The following is a 19,284-nucleotide window of genomic DNA, read 5'->3' on the forward strand; positions in this document are numbered from 1 at the left end:
AGTGAGAGAATACAGCAGGCGCAGTTCAGGAAAGAAGGCACGAAATGCTAAAAGAAATAAAATCCACAACATGGCCAACCGCGCATCAGTCATACATGGAAAGCAGTCGGCTAGTACCAAGACGCACATTTAATAACATTATCGTCATAAAACATTTTTTTTGTCTAAAAACGTCCCGAAAGTCATGGTGATGCTGGATTTAAATCCGCTTTTCAATACGAACGAAGCTCGCAAGATATTCAAACGAATGTTTTCGGTTACCAAGAAAAGAAGCGCCAACCGAGACAATACGTAAGAAGTGACACGGACAAGCGCTTACTGCAACTTTTTGCCTTCTGGATGTTCACAGGTAAATTCCAATCCATGGCTTTGCTGTCTAAATACTTCTAGAATATCATTCATGGTGTCAGGGTATGTCGATGGGTCCTGTTTGTTTAAGACGACTAGAAAATGATCGACATACCTAAATACCTTCAGAACTTTCCCTTTGTCCAGAACAGTGTCCGAAACTTCATCAACGGCTGAGAGAAAAATGTTACATAAAATAGGCGCCACACAAGAACCTATGCAAATACCTTTCTTTTGAATGTAGACCTGATTTTCAAATTCGACCACCATGGCACTTAGGTAGAATTCCAACAACGTTAGAAATCTGTCTATTGACATTCCCACTGTATTTTGAAAAGACACCGCACTTTTTTTTTCTCGATAGAAGACTGAACAGCTAGGAATAATTCTTTGTGGGGAATCGAATAAAAAAGATCCTTAACATCGACCGAGAAAACGCTGCCTATAGTTCCACAAGTCTGAAGAAAGTCTATTACATCAGTTGACTTCTTCGTTGCAAAGGGATCCTCTATAACAAGTGAATTCAGATGTTTTAAGAGGAATTGGCTAATAAGGCCTTGCCAAGACTAGCGCTCGCTCATAATGCAACGAAACGGTACATCTACCCTATGAGTCTTGGCAGTGAAAAACATGCTTAGAGTCTTTTCCTTGCACTTAATTATAGCATTTGCAATCTTCTCCAAATCCAGGATTCTACAGAGGGTGACTGCTCGAGATCTCACTTTTCCCGGCTTGAGATTTGTCACAGCGAAATTTTTTTCCACTGCAGCGCAGGTCTTTTCTTTGTAGCATCCCGGTGGCACCACCACAAAACCTCCTGCTTTGTCTGCTTGTAATAACCGCAGACCTCTGTCCTTGAAAAAAGTGACGACGGTGTTGAACTCCTTTTGGCCCCCTGGGGATTTTTCCGAAGCTGTCCTTGACAGAGCGTCTACTCCGTCCAACAAGCATCTCTCACGGTTCTCCGGCGAAGCCTTCCCAGACACACGCCTGTTCAATGACAGAAGCTCGTGAGCCACAGAGTTAGGTGCAAGGCTAAACTTCGGCCCCTTCGCCAGAAACCGGCTCACTTCTTCCGTGACTTGCGCCTGCCCCAGTACCTTCACTTCAGCACTGCAGTCCTTCTTGTCAGGTGTCTTATGTGTGTTATTCAGCATATGGCAGCACCAGAATTCTACAGCCTGTGCTGCGAGCTTCCGGTACGCCCGGAACGTTTTCTCGGCGATTTATTCAGGGTTTCTAGTGTGACATGCGACACGTAGACAGTCGTAATGGAGCCGCACTTGCCTCCACAATTCCGATCGCAAGATCCTACACATCCGCTTTACGTGGCCGTAGGATGGCCGAACGGCACCGAAAAGAGCGATGACTTCACCTGGAACCAGGCCCTTCTTGAGGCAGAACGCGATGTACCTGGCACGGCAGGTCGACCATGTGATGCTTGCGACGAGGGAAGACAGTTGTGCCGTAGGAGAGGAAACACGTAACGAAGGGCCCACTGTATAAGAAAGGTATTCAAGTAGCACTTTTTCCTGGGCTAGTTGGTGCATGTTACCAAGAAAATAAGCGCCAACAGAGTCAATACGTAAGAAGTGACACGGACAAGCGCTTACTGCAAATTTTTGCCTTCGGGATGTTCACAGGTAAATTCCAATCCATGGCTTTGCTGTCTAAATACTTCTAGAATATCATTCATGGTGTCAGGGTATGTCGATGGGTCCTGTTTGTTGAAGACAACTAGAAAATCATCGACATACCTAAATACCTTCAGAACTTTCCCTTTGTCCAGAACAGTGTCCAAAACTTCATCAACGGCTGAGAGAAAAATGTTACTTAAAATAGGCGCCACACAAGAACCTATGCAAATACCTTTCTTTTGAATGTAGACCTGATTTTCAAATTCGACCACCGTGGCACTTAGGTAGAATTCCGGGATTCCACCGGGATGCTACAAAGAAAAGATCTGCGGTGCAGTGGAAAAGAATTTCGCTGTGACAAGTCTCAACCCGAGAAAAGTGAGATCTCGAGAAGTCACCCACTGTAGGAACCTGGATTTGGAAAAGATTGCAAATGCTATAAGTAAGTGCAAGGAAAAGACTCTAACCATGTTTTTCACTGCCAAGACTCATAAGGTAGATGTACAGTTTCGTTGCATTGTGAGCGAGCGCGAGTCTTGGCAACGCCTTATTAGCCAATTCCTCTTAAAACATCTGAATTCACTTGTTGTAGAGGATCCCTTTGCAACGAAGAAGTCAACTGATGTAATAGACTTTCTTCAGACTTGTGGAACTATAGACAGTGTTTTCTCGGTCAATTTTAAGGATCTTTTTTATTCAATTCCCCACAAAGAATTATTCCTAGCCGTTCAGTCTTGTATCGAGAAAAAAGCTGCGGTGTTATTTCAAAATGCAGTGGGAATGTCAATAGACAGTTTTCTAACGTTGTTGGAATTCTACCTAAGTGCCATGGTGGTCGAATTTGAAAATCAGGTCTACATTCAAAAGAAAGGTATTTGCATAGGTTCTTGTGTGGCGCCTATTTTATGTAACATTTTTCTCTCAGCCGTTGATGAAGTTTTGGACACTGTTCTGGACAAAGGGAAAGTCCTGAAGGTATTTAGGTATGTTGATGATTTTCTAGTCGTCTTAAACATACAGGACCCATCGACATACCCTGACACCATGAATGATATTCTAGAAGTATTTAGACAGCAAAGCCATGGATTGGAATTTACCTGTGAACATCCAGAAGGCAAAAAGTTGCAGTAAGCGCTTGTCTGTGTCACTTCTTACTTATTGTCTCTGTTGGCGCTTCTTTTCTTGGTAACATGTACCAACTAGCCCAGCAAAAAGTTCTACTTGAACGTTTTCGGTACCATGGGCAGACGGAGACTTTCAACGCTTAGCGTAACACTTGTGGCTGCGGAATGTGGATTGTGGGATTTTAACGTCCTGATGCGATTCGAACTAAGAAGCACGCTGTAGAGAGGGCACCACAATAATTTGGACAACGTCAGGTTCACTAACATGCACTTACAATGCGCAGCACACAGCCGTTTTTGCATTTCGGCACCACCGAGATACGGCCCGCACGGCATAGAATGCAGCCGCGACCATCGGATACGCAGCAGAAGGCCAAAGCCGCTAAGCCACCGCGGAGGATATTTGTGGTTGCTCTACTGTAAGATAGTCTCTGCATTATCATCACATTCAAAAATTGTAGCTTGGGGACACAAAAAATTTCAAACCGTATCATCTTTCAGATGTGAAAGTGATTTCACTCCGCGGTAGACTTCCAAGCCATAATTAGAACCAAGGATGATAGTTTCTCTGAAAAAAGTAACGGGTCTGTATGACTTGCTTCACACTGATGCAGTGGGGCCTTCACTGCATCTTCAATCTGTGAACCCTTTCACTTACTCTCAAGATAGTTGGGTCTTTAGGTAAGCAGTAAAGTCTCTACTAGACCAGTTAGAAGAAAACTTGGCAGCCTGGTACATTTTGGCAAAGACAGTACATGCTTTCCAATGTTCTAAACACATTCTGAATGAGTTCCTCGATGGGGCGGAGGTCTCTGTGAGCGGAGTTAATAATAACTGACTCAGTGTGTGCATAGTCACTCGTCTGTAAGGAAAACTGAACAGCTTTCTGGGAACCTTTTTAGGTGCTATAATCGTTCAAGCTTGAAATCACTCCAAACGTTCCGAAAAAGTTGCCTGTGTTTCCTTCTTGGCCATATGCCTGCGTTCAGCAGCCATACGAGCCACCTTAAACCATAGAAAACGTAAAGTACGACCCAGGTATTTTGTTGTGTTTCTTCGTCAAAGAAGACAAACATGACTTGAAAATTTGTAATACACCAATGAAAGAATTTCTGGCGTTGGCTATTATATGTGCTAGGGCATCTGTCCACTAAAAATTTGAGAACGGAAGAACTCATATACGGAAAAATTTCTCTTCCAATATATTCATTAAAGGTATACCAATCAAGCGTCGCGAAGTGAATCGCACCATTTCACCTGAAAAGTTCGAAAAGCTGCGGTCAGGAAAAGGGTGAGCAGAGAGGAATTAAACGTACACAGGAAGCGGATAATTTCAACTCATTCTTTTCAAAGCACTACAAGGCGACCGAGGCATGTGGCATAGATTGCCTAGAGAGGCTGGCACAGAGAGGCGACAATGAGATTTGCTGCTGCCTTAAGTAGCAAGGGACAAACAAACCATGATATTAAACCCGTATCAAAATGAAAACATTGTTTTCCCAAAAATATATAAAATAAATGCGAAATAAAGGCAAATTTAAAAACGAAATCCAATGAGAAAGATCCACTGTGCTATAGGACAGAACATTTTTTGTGTAAATTTTGGAAATGAGCTGCGATGTGTGACGATGCCTTGAGTATACTTTATGACCGGTACTAAATTTTTATGTTATCTCCGCGAACTGGCGAACGCTGTTTGAATTACTAGCTTGTTGTGTCTTAAATGCAGACTTAAGCCAAAGGTGGAATCTTATTTCAGGTGGAAATTTTGGTGCACTTAATACCTAAAAATGATTGTTACCTTGAATTGGACCAGGGAGAACTCTGCCGAACGCACGAGGTTGTTTCATTCGGTGCACTACGTGGGGAGCGAGTCCACTTTGATGAGAGCCTTTGTACGCCACAGGCTCAATTCTTTCTGATGGGCTCAAGAACCCGTTCTAAGTAATGGAAGCAGATGTCATGACTCATAAGATTTCGATAACACCACATGTCAATTGCAATTTATATCGAAACACAAACAGATCTGCAGCCCTGTACGCTCTCTCTCAAAAAACACAACACAAATTTTTCATTTAAACCAGGATATTCCCGTAGTATTTTCTGATCAGGCAACAAAAATTCTTGCAATAGCAATAACATTTTCTGTGGTATTGTGCAGTTGGCTATTGTAACAACCGAGCCAGTTCTCTCGCGACAAAAAACAACAACGCAATGCTACAGACAAATCTGTCCTAACGACAGGACAAAACATTTTGCCATTTTTTAGAAGAGCTCTGTCGCAGTTTTCGAAGCCTTTATTGGAGTACTATTGCAACTGGCATATGTTCTACCTTATTTATCAATAGCACGTTGTCACTATGACAGCGAGGAGTGCTAGCGATCACAGAACCGAATATAATCATTGTAGTAATGTTGAGTTTCACATTACAATATCTGTGGACATGAAATACTATAAATTAGTTGCTTCTAAACACGTACCTGAATAATAGCCGAAAATTTTACTTCAAATCTTTTATTCGTCCAGTACATAATAATTTTTTCAGAGAATTCTGTCAGAGTACACAGGTTTGTCTAAATTGAGTCAGCACACCATGCAAGCGATCGGCCTCAATTTGGCACCGCTAACACAAACAAGTGATAAAGTAGCACTGGCATAGAACCCTGTGAATTTTCACATCTGCCTAGAGCCAAGGTTTTATTGCCATCGGAAATGAAACGATGCTTCAGTAATAAGGAAGTAGTTACACTTTGGCATCCGCCCAAGTGCTGATGTGAGGCACTACGGAACGCTATGGCTGCGCTTGGGTGGATGCCAATTAGTACTCCTACCTTATTGCAGATGCACTCCACCTCAGTGGATACCCTTAAACATTTGTCCCAGATGTTTCAGTAAGCATAAAACCCGAATTCCTCGCTATAGTTTCCGCACTACATGTACTAAAGTATTTATGGACCGAAAAAAAGAAAGAAAACTTCGCTTCACAGGACGCGGTAATTCATTGGCGCCCTTATTAAGGCAGTAATGTACACTTCACTACCGGCTCGTTGCTCGTATAAAATGACGGCACCTTCTCTTTTTCTTGCGACAGATGGGAGGGGAGTAAAATTCAACGCAGTGATACTCAGCAGCCGTGTATGATTTCTGAAACAGTGATGACACAGCCGTTCTAGATGGAACGCAAATATAAGAAAGATAAGATTGGGAGATTCCTCCAGAGTTCTTTACTTGTTTCAATGCTATGAAATCCCACTGTAAGGTACGCAGAATTTCTAATGGCAACAGTGCTTACTCTTAAGAATAAACTAATCACGGCTTAAAGGGAACACCTGACGGCTGTTTATTGCATGTCACATTGTCGTAAAGGCCCTCTATGACCAACTTTCAGAACTGCGGCTTATGCAGATGAGGTTCATATGCTGGCATTTTCTCATTGGCAAGTGTATTCTATACAAATCCTGGTGATCCTAAATGGATTGGCTGACCAAGGGTTGTGAATGAATTTTCTCTTCAGTTGATTTTTGCTCACAGTGCCTAGAATGTTGAAAGCGGTAATAAATAATACTATAGATAAAAAGGCTGAACTATGAAAAGTGTTGAAGCGCTTTCAATGGCCAAATTACTCAGTGATCGGCAGACCATACCAATTTTCAATTGTGGCAAAAAGCGTGTCAAAAGAAAACGGAGGGAAACTAATTTATCGTCATGAATATACCACATTTGTCCGGGAAATTTCGAGACTGATTTATTTTCTTCTCAAGAAATAAATCCCAAAACAAATTTTGGAGCGTATGTGTAGCGCCGTTTTTCCCGGCTAATATGAGCAATTTATTAATTGCTGTGGCAGCTGCTAGATGGCACTACATGTACAAAAATTTGTTGTCACTACTCGTTTGCGCATTCTACTGTGAGTGAATGTGCATAGATGGACGTCCACGCGAACAGCGTGTAAACATAAATCTCTGTGTGAAGGTTGTCAAGGCAGCCACACAGACGTATGAGCTTCTTTGTTACACTTACCGCAAAGAGATTATTGCGGGCGTGAGTTTTCGAGTGGTTCAAGAGGTTCGTTTCGGGGAGAACGTAGGTGGAAGACAACACAAGGCAGGGGTGCCGTTCAACCTCACCGAAGGAAAACAACATGACTCTGATAAGGGAACTCAGACAGCAAGACCGCACCACTGCAGTCCGTATGCTATCAGATGCTCTCGGCATAGTAACACAACATGCCACCAAATTTTGGCCGAGAACTTGGGAAAACGAAAGCTGAATGTCAGACTTGTGCCGCACTCACACATACAGGACCGGAAGGACACGCGGGCACTGGTGAGCGCTGATTTGTTCTACGAGACAAAGAAGGATGATGCATTCGTCGACAGCATCATTGCGGAATACGAAACATTTTGTTTTCATAACGATCCTCAAAAAAAGAGGCAGAGCGCCGAATGGCGGTCCACAAGCTCTCCGGCGTCGAGTAAGGTGCGGCGACAGAACATCTTAACAAAGACGATGCTGATAATTTTTTCGATGCCAGAGGTGTCATACACCATGAGTTCGTCTTACAAGGGCAGACGGTGAATCAGGAGTTATATATCCGCGTGCTCCAACACATGCGTGACGCACTGCGACGCCATCGCCATCACTTATGGGCATCTGGTCAATGGAGCCTTCTCCACGATGACGCAAGGCTGCACACTGTTCTCAGCGTGACAAAATTTCTTGCCAAGCACAGCGTTAATGTACATCCACATCCGCCATACTCGCCTGACCTCCCGATGCGATTGTTTCTTGATTCATCGTGTGAAGAGAGCCCTAAAAGGTCGCTGGATGGAAAGCGAAGAGGCAGGGCAAGAAGCCACGAGAAAGGAGCTGACAGCCCTGCCAAAAGAAGCGTCTTCGAACTGTTTCCAAGACCTCAAGAAGCACTGGAAGTTGTGTACAGACTGCAAGGGAGACTATTTCGAAGGGGAGCTGCACAAATGATTTCAATGTTAAACCCATTTTTTTAATGGAATCTGTCTCGGAACTTTATGAACAAAGGTTGTAGACTTCACTTGGCAGGCATCAGTGAGAATATTTTTTTTTCGATTTCCAGTGTAACATTTTGATCCCGCGAATCCTGTTTATCTGCGATCTATGAGTTAAAACAAATCTGGTTCATGAGCTTTTCTTTAATACCGTTCTTCAATACCAGCACCTAGGGTTTCTGCTTGAAAAGAATGGTCTGTGCCCTGTAACAGAGCTCTAACTTCGGTTCGAGAACCGTGAATAGGGACAACTCACATTAAACCGTCACTACACCCGACTCACAACACTGTTTTGATTAGGAGTAATTAACTGCGACGTATGCTGATACTTCAAGGATCATAGGAAATGGCTGAAGAGGGACTGCAGGCCGAAAGGCAGATCTTTTTTTTCGCTACAGCATGCTCGCAAAATGCCTTCGCTAAATTTCAAACTACGCATTTGCTAGAGGTGCGGTTATGTTTCAAACGATAAAAGCTGCAGAAGCGTGTGCAAAGAATTTTCTTCACTGTCATGAGCGTGTCTATACTGGCTACGTTTTATTACACCGGAACGGTATGTTTAAAACTAATATTTTTCAGGAGTTTTAAATCGCAAGGTTTGTATTTAAATTACTGTGCTACATTCTACGGAGCCTATTTTCATTTTTTGATATTCACACCGCATGCAACCAACAAATGCATGCCCATTGGTACCCAAATTTAATGCTTTTCTTGTGGAGTATGCGCCAGCATTCTTTAGCCAAACTATTGTGAATATGTGTTCCCCAACCTTGACGTATAGACGATACTACTATAGAGAAGAAATGTCTTGAGAATTTTACAAAAATGTCGAATTTGTAAGGCAAACGTGCAAGTCCATATGCTTACTTGCTTGGTGTACAATGGCAAGAATTTTACCCGAATGGAAAGGAAACTAGGCATCAACAAGTGCCTTTCGAGTTTACATATTAAAATGTTATCGAAGGTACAAGAGCGCTCGTCTGAGCTGAGAGAAACGAGAGGTTACTCTTTGCTGTTCATTGGTCTCTAGCTGACCATTTTAGCTTATGGAAAGCCCTGATCGCTGTATGTTGACAATCGTATGGTGCTGCCAGGTAGCCTTCGTTATTTCATGAATAGCGTTGTCTCGCTTCGCCCTGCGCTGCGTCGGTGACGAAGATTCAAACTGCTCATCGTACAGACGACTCTTTGAATTTCGTACAAGAATTTCCGACATAAAAAAAAGGAATTGAATAATGTTGGCGTGGCACATAAGTCTACAGTTACGGCACAGTTTCGCAATATGTTTGGGCGTGATGCGTTATGTTCGGGCGTGATGCGTGTTGTTAATTTGCTTGTTGTGTATACCGTTGAAACCGTTCTTTATTTTGGTACGCAGTTAGCGTCTCGCGTTTATATTTCCTCGGTGCCCGCCGGGTGTTTCTTTCTTCTTTGTTTATATTCCTTGCTTTATGTTTTATGAATGTGGTTTTGCTGATTTCTAAGTATCCCTTGCGACTTAACTGGAAAGACGCCACATTTATGTGCTGTGCGACAAATCATTGCTTATCTGTTATTATATAATGGCAAATAATTGCGCCAAATGAAACTTGGTATTAATAGCATCAGAGTTTAAATATTTAAACCATGGTTCAAACAAAATTCTCTTCGCATGGAACAAATATCACATAATTGTTATCGCTGTGTAACGTGAGATTCAGCTACAGCTATTAAGCTGTTTATGTTCTGCGGTATGTTGAGGTACGGAATATGAGAGTGAGTTCACATCTGTATAGTTTTAGACCCTTGTTTTAAATTTTCCCGCCCAAAGTCGTTCTTCGATTACCTCTCTTCTCCAATCCGCAGCTCCAGTCACGCGGCGCCACCGATGAACCCTCTCCTCGGGTGGCATGGCAGATGGACCGTGCTACTTTCCTCCGCTGTCGTTATATTCTCCCTCCTAATCCTACGGCAACCACCCGCCGCTTACGCTTTCTCACGCTTTCGCTAGAGCTTTCTACTTTTCCCAGCGTTACTGCTATTCAAGTGGCTCCCGTTGTAACCACACTCCTCTTGCGCCTTACGCTGTCGCCACATAGCCGCCGCGGTTGCTCAGTGGTTATGGCACTCGGGTGCTGACCCGGAAGACGCTTGTTTGATCCCGGCCGCGGCGGTCGAATTTTGACACAGGCAAAATTCTAGAGGCCAGTGTAATGCGCGATGTCAGTACACGTTAAAGAACCTCATGAGGCCGAATTTTCTGGAGCGCTTACCTACGGCGTCCCTCATAGCCTGAGTCACTAAACATACCTTCCTCCTTGCGCGGTAACCACCATCGGGTTAAGATTACCTACGCTGGCGCCATGCCCTCTACCTACTACAGTAACCACTCCCCGGGTGGCGATCCCTGAGCTCACGCCACATTCTCCTCCATACACGGTAACCATATTCCAGATTGTTACCACCTTTTCGTTCCGCTTTTCTACGCTGGTGATATACCCTTCACCTTGCAGCTTAAGTGTCCTTCCACTGGCTCTCGTGGCAACCACTGATACCTTGCGCCTTCTTACGCTCTCGTCGTACTCTCCTTCTTGCGCGGTAAAGCTTCTCATCCTTGCAGGAAAAATACCCACCGCGTGGTATCCATGGCAACCACTCCGCCCCCCCCCCCCCCCCCATGTGCCCTTACGCTCGCCATACCTTCCTGCTCCTTGTGTAACGATCCTCCGGGTGCGCATTCCCCCTCTGTCGGGTACTCACCTCCTTTCATGGTAACTAACCGCCGGTTACGCATTCCTCCGCTTTCGTCATACCCTTCTCCTTGCACGGTAACTACCCCCTGAGTGTTTTTCATGTTAACGCACCCACTAGTTATGCCGCCGACTACGACATAGTATTACTACTACGACGACGACGACGCGAAAACCAGGAACGGGAGCTTAACAGCTCTCGCTTTAAGTATTTATCAACCTCTGCAGACGGAAAACACGTTCTCATGCTAGAAAGGTTTCAATTTTACGGTCCTGACAAGTTTCATTCGTTTACTCTTAAATTGATTAAAAGCGAACGGAAGAACTAAACTGGAAACACCAGTATCTGAAGATTTGTGTAGAAAGGTACCAAATATAACCTTCGACTCGACGTTTTCTTCCATGACGCGAAAACCATTGCATGGAAATGTTAATGAACAGCGCCAGTAATTTGTCCAGCAGGTAATACTTTTTAAGCTATGGTTCCTCTTTGTAATTAATCTTCGATCCCGTTGTTAGACTCTGTATAGCAGGCCAGCTGTTTGTAAATGCATCAGAACAGTACAGTTAGCCGTTTCAGGCTGCATTCGTGCCATTCATTTATAAAAATGATAATCCTTTTATACATAGGAGGATATGAAACTTTTTCAGCCAGCCCTTGTCTACGAGAACAAGGATCGTACAAAGCCTCCACTTCTGCCATATCATCGACTTAATAAAATCCTTTCAATGTTTTTAGTCCAGAAAGTCCACCAATCATTGATAAAATCCTTCGACTGCTTACCACTTTAACGCCATCAGCACCCAAGGCAAGTGATATGGTAGCAAGTTTTTCTTTATCCTCATACAAACTTTCTTCTACTTCAGATCCCTTTATCTGAAAGAAACGAAATGAAAAGTTTTAGGTGTCATTTCCTACTGTACAATGCAAATAAATTAAACTTGGTAAAGAAACCAATCAAAGATCACAGGAAGTATAACACTTGTTCATTGCCTTGTGCATTTTCGCGTAATTATCTACGTACATGCTTCAAGTCGAGAATTTCACTTACAAACTCTTCATCAATGGTGCCCTCACGGATGCTTCGAAAACGCAATGTTTCAGCCGCCACACTCGCTTTGGTCAGGGAGAGCGTCAGGTCATCGTCGATTCGTAGAACTAGAGCGCCTGAGTTTCTTCGCTCGTGAAAAAGTCTTGGGTACACAATGCGCTGACCCTGACTCGCTGTAAATAAATTAGTGCAAAAAAGACCATTGTTCAGCTTTGCAGAAATCGAGAATCACTGCTATGTAGACGTTACCTTTAGTACAAATAATAATAAATTTATTTGTCACTAAGAAGCTTTTTCGACATCCAATGCACAAACAGCTCACTTTTTACAAAAGTTCTGTTCTTGTCTTTTTTTAGAAATGTGAACGACTTGTGCATTTCAAGCAACCATTTCCTTCGATGTTTCGTTAAAATGTCCTGCTCACCACTCCATAACAACGAAAACTTCACGTTGTATTGGGGCACGACTAGAAGCAAAACAACAATATATGCAGAGGGCAGAAATGTTTTATAACATTTCTGTCCAGCTTAACAGTTAAACTGCACAATTTTTGTGTCAAGGGTCGCTACCTCTTTGGCCCCATTCAGAAAAAAATGAAAACTAGATATCGTATAGTTAGTTTAGATTATGTTTCCTTATCAACCTTTACACAACTGCGAAGTCTATCACTCAATTCCTCCTCGGGGTGTGCCAGTTCAATACAGGAAGGCAGGCTGAAATAAAATCGATCACATGTATATTCTATCTTTGCGAGTTCGTATGGGCTTAAGGAATAGGAATCTCGCATGGAACCCAACACGGTTTTGTTTCATGCTGAGGCGGCCTGGACACTTTAGCTTGACGAAATTACCGCGATGTGAAGCCGCAATGGCTTGGGTTCAGTACCTGTCAGGCCTTGTTACATATGCCTCTGAAGAAGAGAGAGGCAGCAATTTTGAATTTTAAATAAACCACTGGACCGTCGGCAGACGACACTCAGCAGCATATCTTAACACCACTAATGCGGCTAACTGAAAATGGCATATGGGGTGAAAGGATCAACCTGTAAGGTGCTGGAAGAAAAACTAAGGTCCAGCATGAAGAACGACAGATGCATGTTAAGCCTGAGCTATTGGTTATATATATGAATAACGCCGTTAGTCACTGAAACGGATAAAAGCCTAGTGAAATGTGTTTTTTTATTTGTAGTGTTTCGACATAATTTGTTGTAAATAATTTATTCTTAAAAGCTAATTGATTCAAAGTAGAGGAACAACCACATAGCGTGAATGGGAGCAAAGCCAACGACCTCTGTGTGAGAACCCTCTTATGCTGCATAAGTCATCAGCACTGCCGGAACCGGAGGTCTTACGCTATCGGGCAGACAATAGAGCCGCGAATTCTAAGGATTAACAAATATCCCTGCAAAGCTTTGCGGCATCAGGACATTCTACCTCCGGCGCTGTGCTCCAGGGCAACTCCGGCGAACGCTTTGAGGTTACACCCCCAGAGCACAGCGAATTTGTCCAATATTGCAGATGCATTGGAAAAGGCCGGGCCTACAAAGGACCTGAGTGAAACCAGCCATTTCCAATCTTGGCCCAATTACCTGTGGTTCTTGGGATGCAACACCAATACACTCTAATTGAAAAGTTGGACAATTGCCACCCTAGTTAAGCTTCTAGAGCACCAAAAACGAAGAAAAAGGGACGATTTTTGCGCTAGTTGTTTCATGATATTGCAACGAAACAGCGTGCAAATACGGGACTACAGAAAGGAAGAACACAGACAAAGCGCTGACTTAAAACTGGGTGTATTTCTTGCGAGCAGGCAATAAATACAGAAAGCAAGCACAAGAAAAAAACACCAACACAATACATATATCATTTTCAAGTAAAAAAGGAAGTTGCTTTTTGTTTGATAAGCTAAGAGACGGTGCGCTCAAGCATTCGCCTCCTCTGTGGTGGATGATAAAGGCTACATAGATTTACCTTTGTATCTGGCTGCTACACGTGCGCAGCACTTTACGCTGCCCAAAATGAGGAAAGCAAACACTTGCACACACGTCTTTGGGAATAGCAACATCTTTGCTATTTCTCCAGTCATTTGCGTGCTCTCTTAATCTGTCGTTAATGCATCGACCGGTTTGCCCGAAATGAGTGGCGCCGCACGAGGGAGATTTCATAGATCATTTTGCTTTTGCATTCCACATATTGTATGACGGGCCTTCTGTTGCATTCAACCCGTTTTTGCTACGAATCACACTCGACTACTGATCCGGAGTTCCCGGGTTCGAACCCGACCGCGGCGGCTGCGTTTTTATGGAGGAAAAACGCTAAGACGCCCGTGTGCTGTGCGATGTCAGTGCACGTTAAAGATCCCCAGGTGGTCGAAATTATTCCGGAGCCCTCCACTACGGCACTTCTCTTCCTTTCTTCTTTCACTCCCTCCTTTATCCCTTCCCTTACGGCGCGGTTCAGGTGTCCACCGATATATGGGAGAGATACTGCGCCATTTCCTTTCCCCAAAAACCAATTATTATTATTTTTTTTTTTGCACAAGCAGCTCAGTTTGTTGGCAGCTGGGAAGACCGATACATCGACCCAGGATCACTTTTTAACCGGTGGCTAACACCATGCACATAAAAAATGAAAGCTATTTTCTCAGATCTTCGTTCGAAACGTTTGGAAGTATCTGGTCGACGCATCTGTGAGGTCACCAGAGAAGTGTTCAACGGAAACGAACTTCAGTTTCTAGAAACAAGGCTCTTCTTCGATGATTCACACCTATGCTAGTTTTATGCCCCACGATCGTGGAAGGGCTTTTTGATATTTTCGTCTGCGCACTCCAAGGTGGTGAAACGGGGAGTAGCTGTAAGTGCCTTCAGGAATCCGTTCGACAGGTCGTGCCACCTCCGAAATTTTTAAAGTGTTGAGACGACAACTAAAAGGCTTACTGCCGCTGTCTACCCTATGAACTCCATCAGCAGCGTGTGCTACAAGCTTTTGAAAGAAAAGCGTCAAGCAGATCTCTCCAAACCTTTCCAACGAAGTTAAGCGAATATAGCTTCCATTCCACATGTGCATGATGTTAGCCGTCGGCCAGAAAAGATCGTGGGTCGTGCACGTCTGCTCTTCTCAGCTCCCAACAAACTGAGCTCGTTGTACAAAAAATAAGTGGTCGTCAGCAAAAACAGGTTGAATGCAACATAACACACGTGAGACAATATGCGGAATGCGAAAGACAAGTGATCTATGGTATTCCTCTCTCGCGCGGTGCCACTTATGTCGATAGACCAGTCATTGCATTAACGATAGATGAAAAGAGCATGCAAATGACTTGAGGAATAGCAAGGCTGTTGCTATTCCCAAACACATGACCGCATGTGGTTGCATTCCTCAATTCGGGCAGCGCAAAATGCTGCTCACGTATAGCAGCCGGATACAAAGGGAGACGTGTGAAGCTTTTATCGTCCACCACAGAGGAGGGGAATACTTGAGCCATCCGTCTCTTCACTTATCAAAGAAAAAGCAGCTTTCTTAGATACTAGCTATTGATATCAGTAGTGTGTTGTGCTTTTCTTGTGGTTGCTTTTTTGCACGAAATACACCCAGTTGTAAGTCAGCGCTGAGACTGTGTTCTTCCTTTATGCAGTCCCGAGTTTGCGCACTGTTTCGTCCCAGAAACGAAGAAAGTCGGGGGCTGATACTTTACTGGGAGCACGAAGCTTTGTGTTCTTGGACTTTCTAATCAATTATCTTTCAGGTAAAAAGTTGCCACACTTTAATAATGACATTGACAAACACCACTAAACAAACATATTTCCTTGAATGCCCTCGGTTTTGGAGACTAATGGCTTCTGTGATAAATATTTGAGTCCTGTCAATCCTCTCTAGTCCCCGCACTAAGTGTCGTAAGTTTTTTAATATATTCATTGCACTATAACGCTGAAATTACCTACAATAAGGAAGCTTTTTGGCTCACAATTGTACAAAAGCTTACATGAGTCGGCTCTCAGTTCTGTGATAGCACGTGCTTTTGGTTGTCTTCGCCTGCTACAGCCCAAATGAATGGGAAGGGGTGCTGGTTATAAAAATACATAACGTTATGACATACATGAGCATGCACCAATGAGCAGAGAAGGTGTCTTTTTTTAAGTCGTGGTGTTGATTATTTAGAGAAGATTAGTGTAATTATTTTGTAATTCAAAGGTAATACAAAGACAGCAAAAAATAGCCATTTGCCGGCAGTGGAATCCGAACCGACGACCCCTGAATTTCCCGTAGGATGGGCTTCCAACAAATCCGCCGCGGTAGCTCAGTGGTTAGAGCGCTCGGCTAGTGATCCGGGATACCTGGGTTCGAACCCTACCGCGGCGGCCGCGTTTCGATGGACGCGAAACGCAAAGGCACCTGTTTGCTGTGCGATGTCAGTGCACCTTAAAGATCCCCAGGCGGTCGAAATTATACCAGAGCCGCCCACTACGGTACCTCTTTCTTCCTTTCTTCTATCAGTCCCTCCTTTATCCCTCCACTTACGGTGCGGCTCAGGTGACCACCGAGATGTGACACAGATACCGCGCCATTTAATTTCCCCGAAAATTAATTTGTTTTAACCAACTGATTGACGGCAACGGCTGTCCGGTGTTCTGCTTTGGGGGGTATTTATGTGTAGTGTAACTGAACTTTGAGAGTGTTCACCCGCGCCACCCTAGTCTATAGCGGCGGACGTAGTGCGTCATGTATTACCGCGAGTGTCACATAGGAACGTGATCGAACGGTGAGTGCATCGAACTTTGCGAGAACCCTGTTATGTTGCCTATGGCACTTAGACTGCCAGATTCGAGGCTCTTACGAATACAGCTTGTTGGGACTCGGGATATTTAGGCAACTAGCTACCATTACGGCATTCTTGGCATGCAGAAAATAAATTCAGGGTCGTAAACAAAGAGCAAGTGGAAGATTCTTGAAATTGTCTTTTATCAAGCGAGAATAGTTTATATCGATTGATACCGTAGACTTCTCTGGAAGGTAAAAGAAAAGCATGTTTGGGCAGATATATGGAAAACCCGAAATTGTACGGTGCAGGTATTTGCTTGAGGAAGTAAATACTCGTTGGATCTAAGTGCTGTTGTCGATTTACGAACGCCAAGGAGCCATTAAAGCGTATTTGAGCGATGTGCCTTATACTCCACTATGTATTAAATGAAGCTGCTACTGAAATCCGGTATGCAGTTGGACTAAAAGCAGAGATATTGCAGCTAGTTTCAAGAAAAAAACAATACTTCAAGGGATCCAGAAGAGGGGCTTGAAATGAAATGATTAGGTTAGCCAAGAGGAGGAGAAAGCGGCTGTAAGATCTTCGAAAAGATAATCAAGAATTTCAGTGGCAGCGTAGGTTGACAGAGCTGGCACCCTGAATAAAACGAAGTCTCCCAATTATCCGGTTTCCCTAAGAATATATGGGTTTCCCCTGTTGTGAGCTAAAAAAAGGTGTAGGTCCTACAATCATCACTGTTCTGTTCATTGCTCTAGTTTGTCTTGAAATCATCGCAAGTTGAACAATAAATCTGCAATGTACGGCTCATGTGATCTCTTACTTTCTTTGGGTAACTTCGAAAAAAAGCATATTTTTTTCCCTCAGCTACCACCTCAAATTTTCCAGCATGCGCGGGGCATTTTTAGTGAGTCGAGTAAGAAAAGGCAATGCTCAGATTGCTCGAGCGACTCGGTGTCACCCTTTTCGGTCTACATTTTCTTTTCTGCGATTTCTTGTTTATTCTGTTCAGACATTTCGTCTGGGGTTCTTGCGCTCCACGTGTGTTTGTCAACTATTCTGCAGCACCGAGACGCCACCTACAACTGCGTGTTTTGCAAAACTGAGTTGCCAACTAAAAATAAAACGAACGCCGGCATGTATTTTTATCGGTGTTACAAATATACAATGTAGCACCACTACATACAAGTATAATTTAAAATGAGGCATTTCTAAAGAAGGAAAATGTCTCCGATCAGCAGTTGGAACACTGTTTTTTACATTTTTCACTGTCGCATGTCCATTCAGATTTGTACCCAGCGAGAAGACATTTCTTTCACGCCTATATTCTTTGAGCCTGACTTTAAAAGAATTAAATGTGGGTGCACGTCATTCAACGTTCCTCTCTATTAAACACTGCACTGACCTCAAATAATCTAGTAATCTGGAGAGATTCACCCAAGCTAGCAGCCTCCCTTGTTTTAGTCGATTATGCCAATGGGTTTGCTACTTACAGGCACGCACTGCATAGTACACATGTGAAGGTTTTGAAGCATTCAGATTTTTTGAGCTGGGAGTGAGCAACCAATTACTACATTTAGGATAAAAATGAGAGGCAGAAATTCGGGGAAAGGCATATAAATATTAGAAGCGCCTGCGTCACATGAACACCTTTCACATATCAAAAACACATATCGCCTTTGGTGTTTTGGCTAGATCTCGTAACTCTGGCCTGACACATTACGCAGTAAGATAGGACTTGGAACAAAAACATCGAATAATAACCGTTTGTACTTCGACCAGTGAATCTACAAGGAGCCATAGCTCGCATGGTGAGCGATCAGCGAAACGGAAATGGGGCTACACGTGATGAGAAGGTATTTGAGGTGCGCATTTCCCACAAAACTTTTCAACATTGTTCTAATCTTAGCTTTTTTAAGGAAGAATTGCAGGCACATTCACCTTCTTAAGGATCAACGTGACTAGACAAACCGTTTTTATGTGCGCGTCGGGCCTGATGTCGGCAGAATAGCTGCTGCCTATGCAAAAAGAATGCTAGAAGAAAAAAACTGTAGCTGTCTTGAATTAGAACAACGTTTAGAAGCCGGTATATCTAAAATAAATATTTTTTGCAGTATTCAGGACCTAAGATCTGTGACCTTATGAATATATAGACTGCCTTAATATGTTCGATGATAAGACAGCCCGCATGAAAGTGCTGTTATCGAAGTAACCGTACGCTCAAGGAGACGATACATATGCAAGTGTCAGCAGCGATATAAAGCCTACTGAAGAAAACTTTGCACAAAAGTTCTGTACATACCCACAATGCGCAGAAGAAGACAAAACATGGCAATGATCGCATCCATCTTTGAGCTGCTCTGTCGAGACTAGACGGTAGGCGTATGGCTTTTAGCGGCACCTTTAGTAGCAAAACGCTGACATTTTCTGCAGCCATGGAGTGAAGGAACTCTGGGACAAAATCCTTCAGACCATATAAAACTTATCACAATTGCAGATATTTTGGCCTTTTAGACGAGCCCTTTGCAAGGTACAAACTCTCCGGAACTTCACATCACTCGTTTATACGTCTGTACTTTCGCCTGTACGTTCGGAAAAACCGCAGAAACTA

The 19,284-nt window shown here is 43.5% G+C and overlaps 1 protein-coding gene across 1 annotated transcript in view; it reads right to left on the minus strand.

Moving 5' to 3' along the window:
* Window positions 1–19,059, minus strand: part of LOC144104945 (venom metalloproteinase antarease TserMP_A-like) — a 38,709-nt gene extending 19,650 nt beyond the window's left edge. The window contains exons 1-4 of the mRNA XM_077638176.1: window positions 18,976–19,059; window positions 11,919–12,091; window positions 11,651–11,743; window positions 4,911–5,049 (exon numbers count right to left, since the gene is read on the minus strand). Coding sequence (XP_077494302.1) covers window positions 4,911–5,049; window positions 11,651–11,743; window positions 11,919–12,091; window positions 18,976–19,021 — 451 coding nt within the window. The 5' untranslated portion in view covers window positions 19,022–19,059. The remainder of the gene's footprint in view (window positions 1–4,910; window positions 5,050–11,650; window positions 11,744–11,918; window positions 12,092–18,975) is intronic.
* Between the last annotated feature and the right edge of the window lie 225 nt (window positions 19,060–19,284).

Source organism: Amblyomma americanum, chromosome 9 (assembly GCF_052857255.1).
Source record: "Amblyomma americanum isolate KBUSLIRL-KWMA chromosome 9, ASM5285725v1, whole genome shotgun sequence".
Taxonomy (NCBI): Eukaryota; Metazoa; Arthropoda; class Arachnida; order Ixodida; family Ixodidae; genus Amblyomma; species Amblyomma americanum.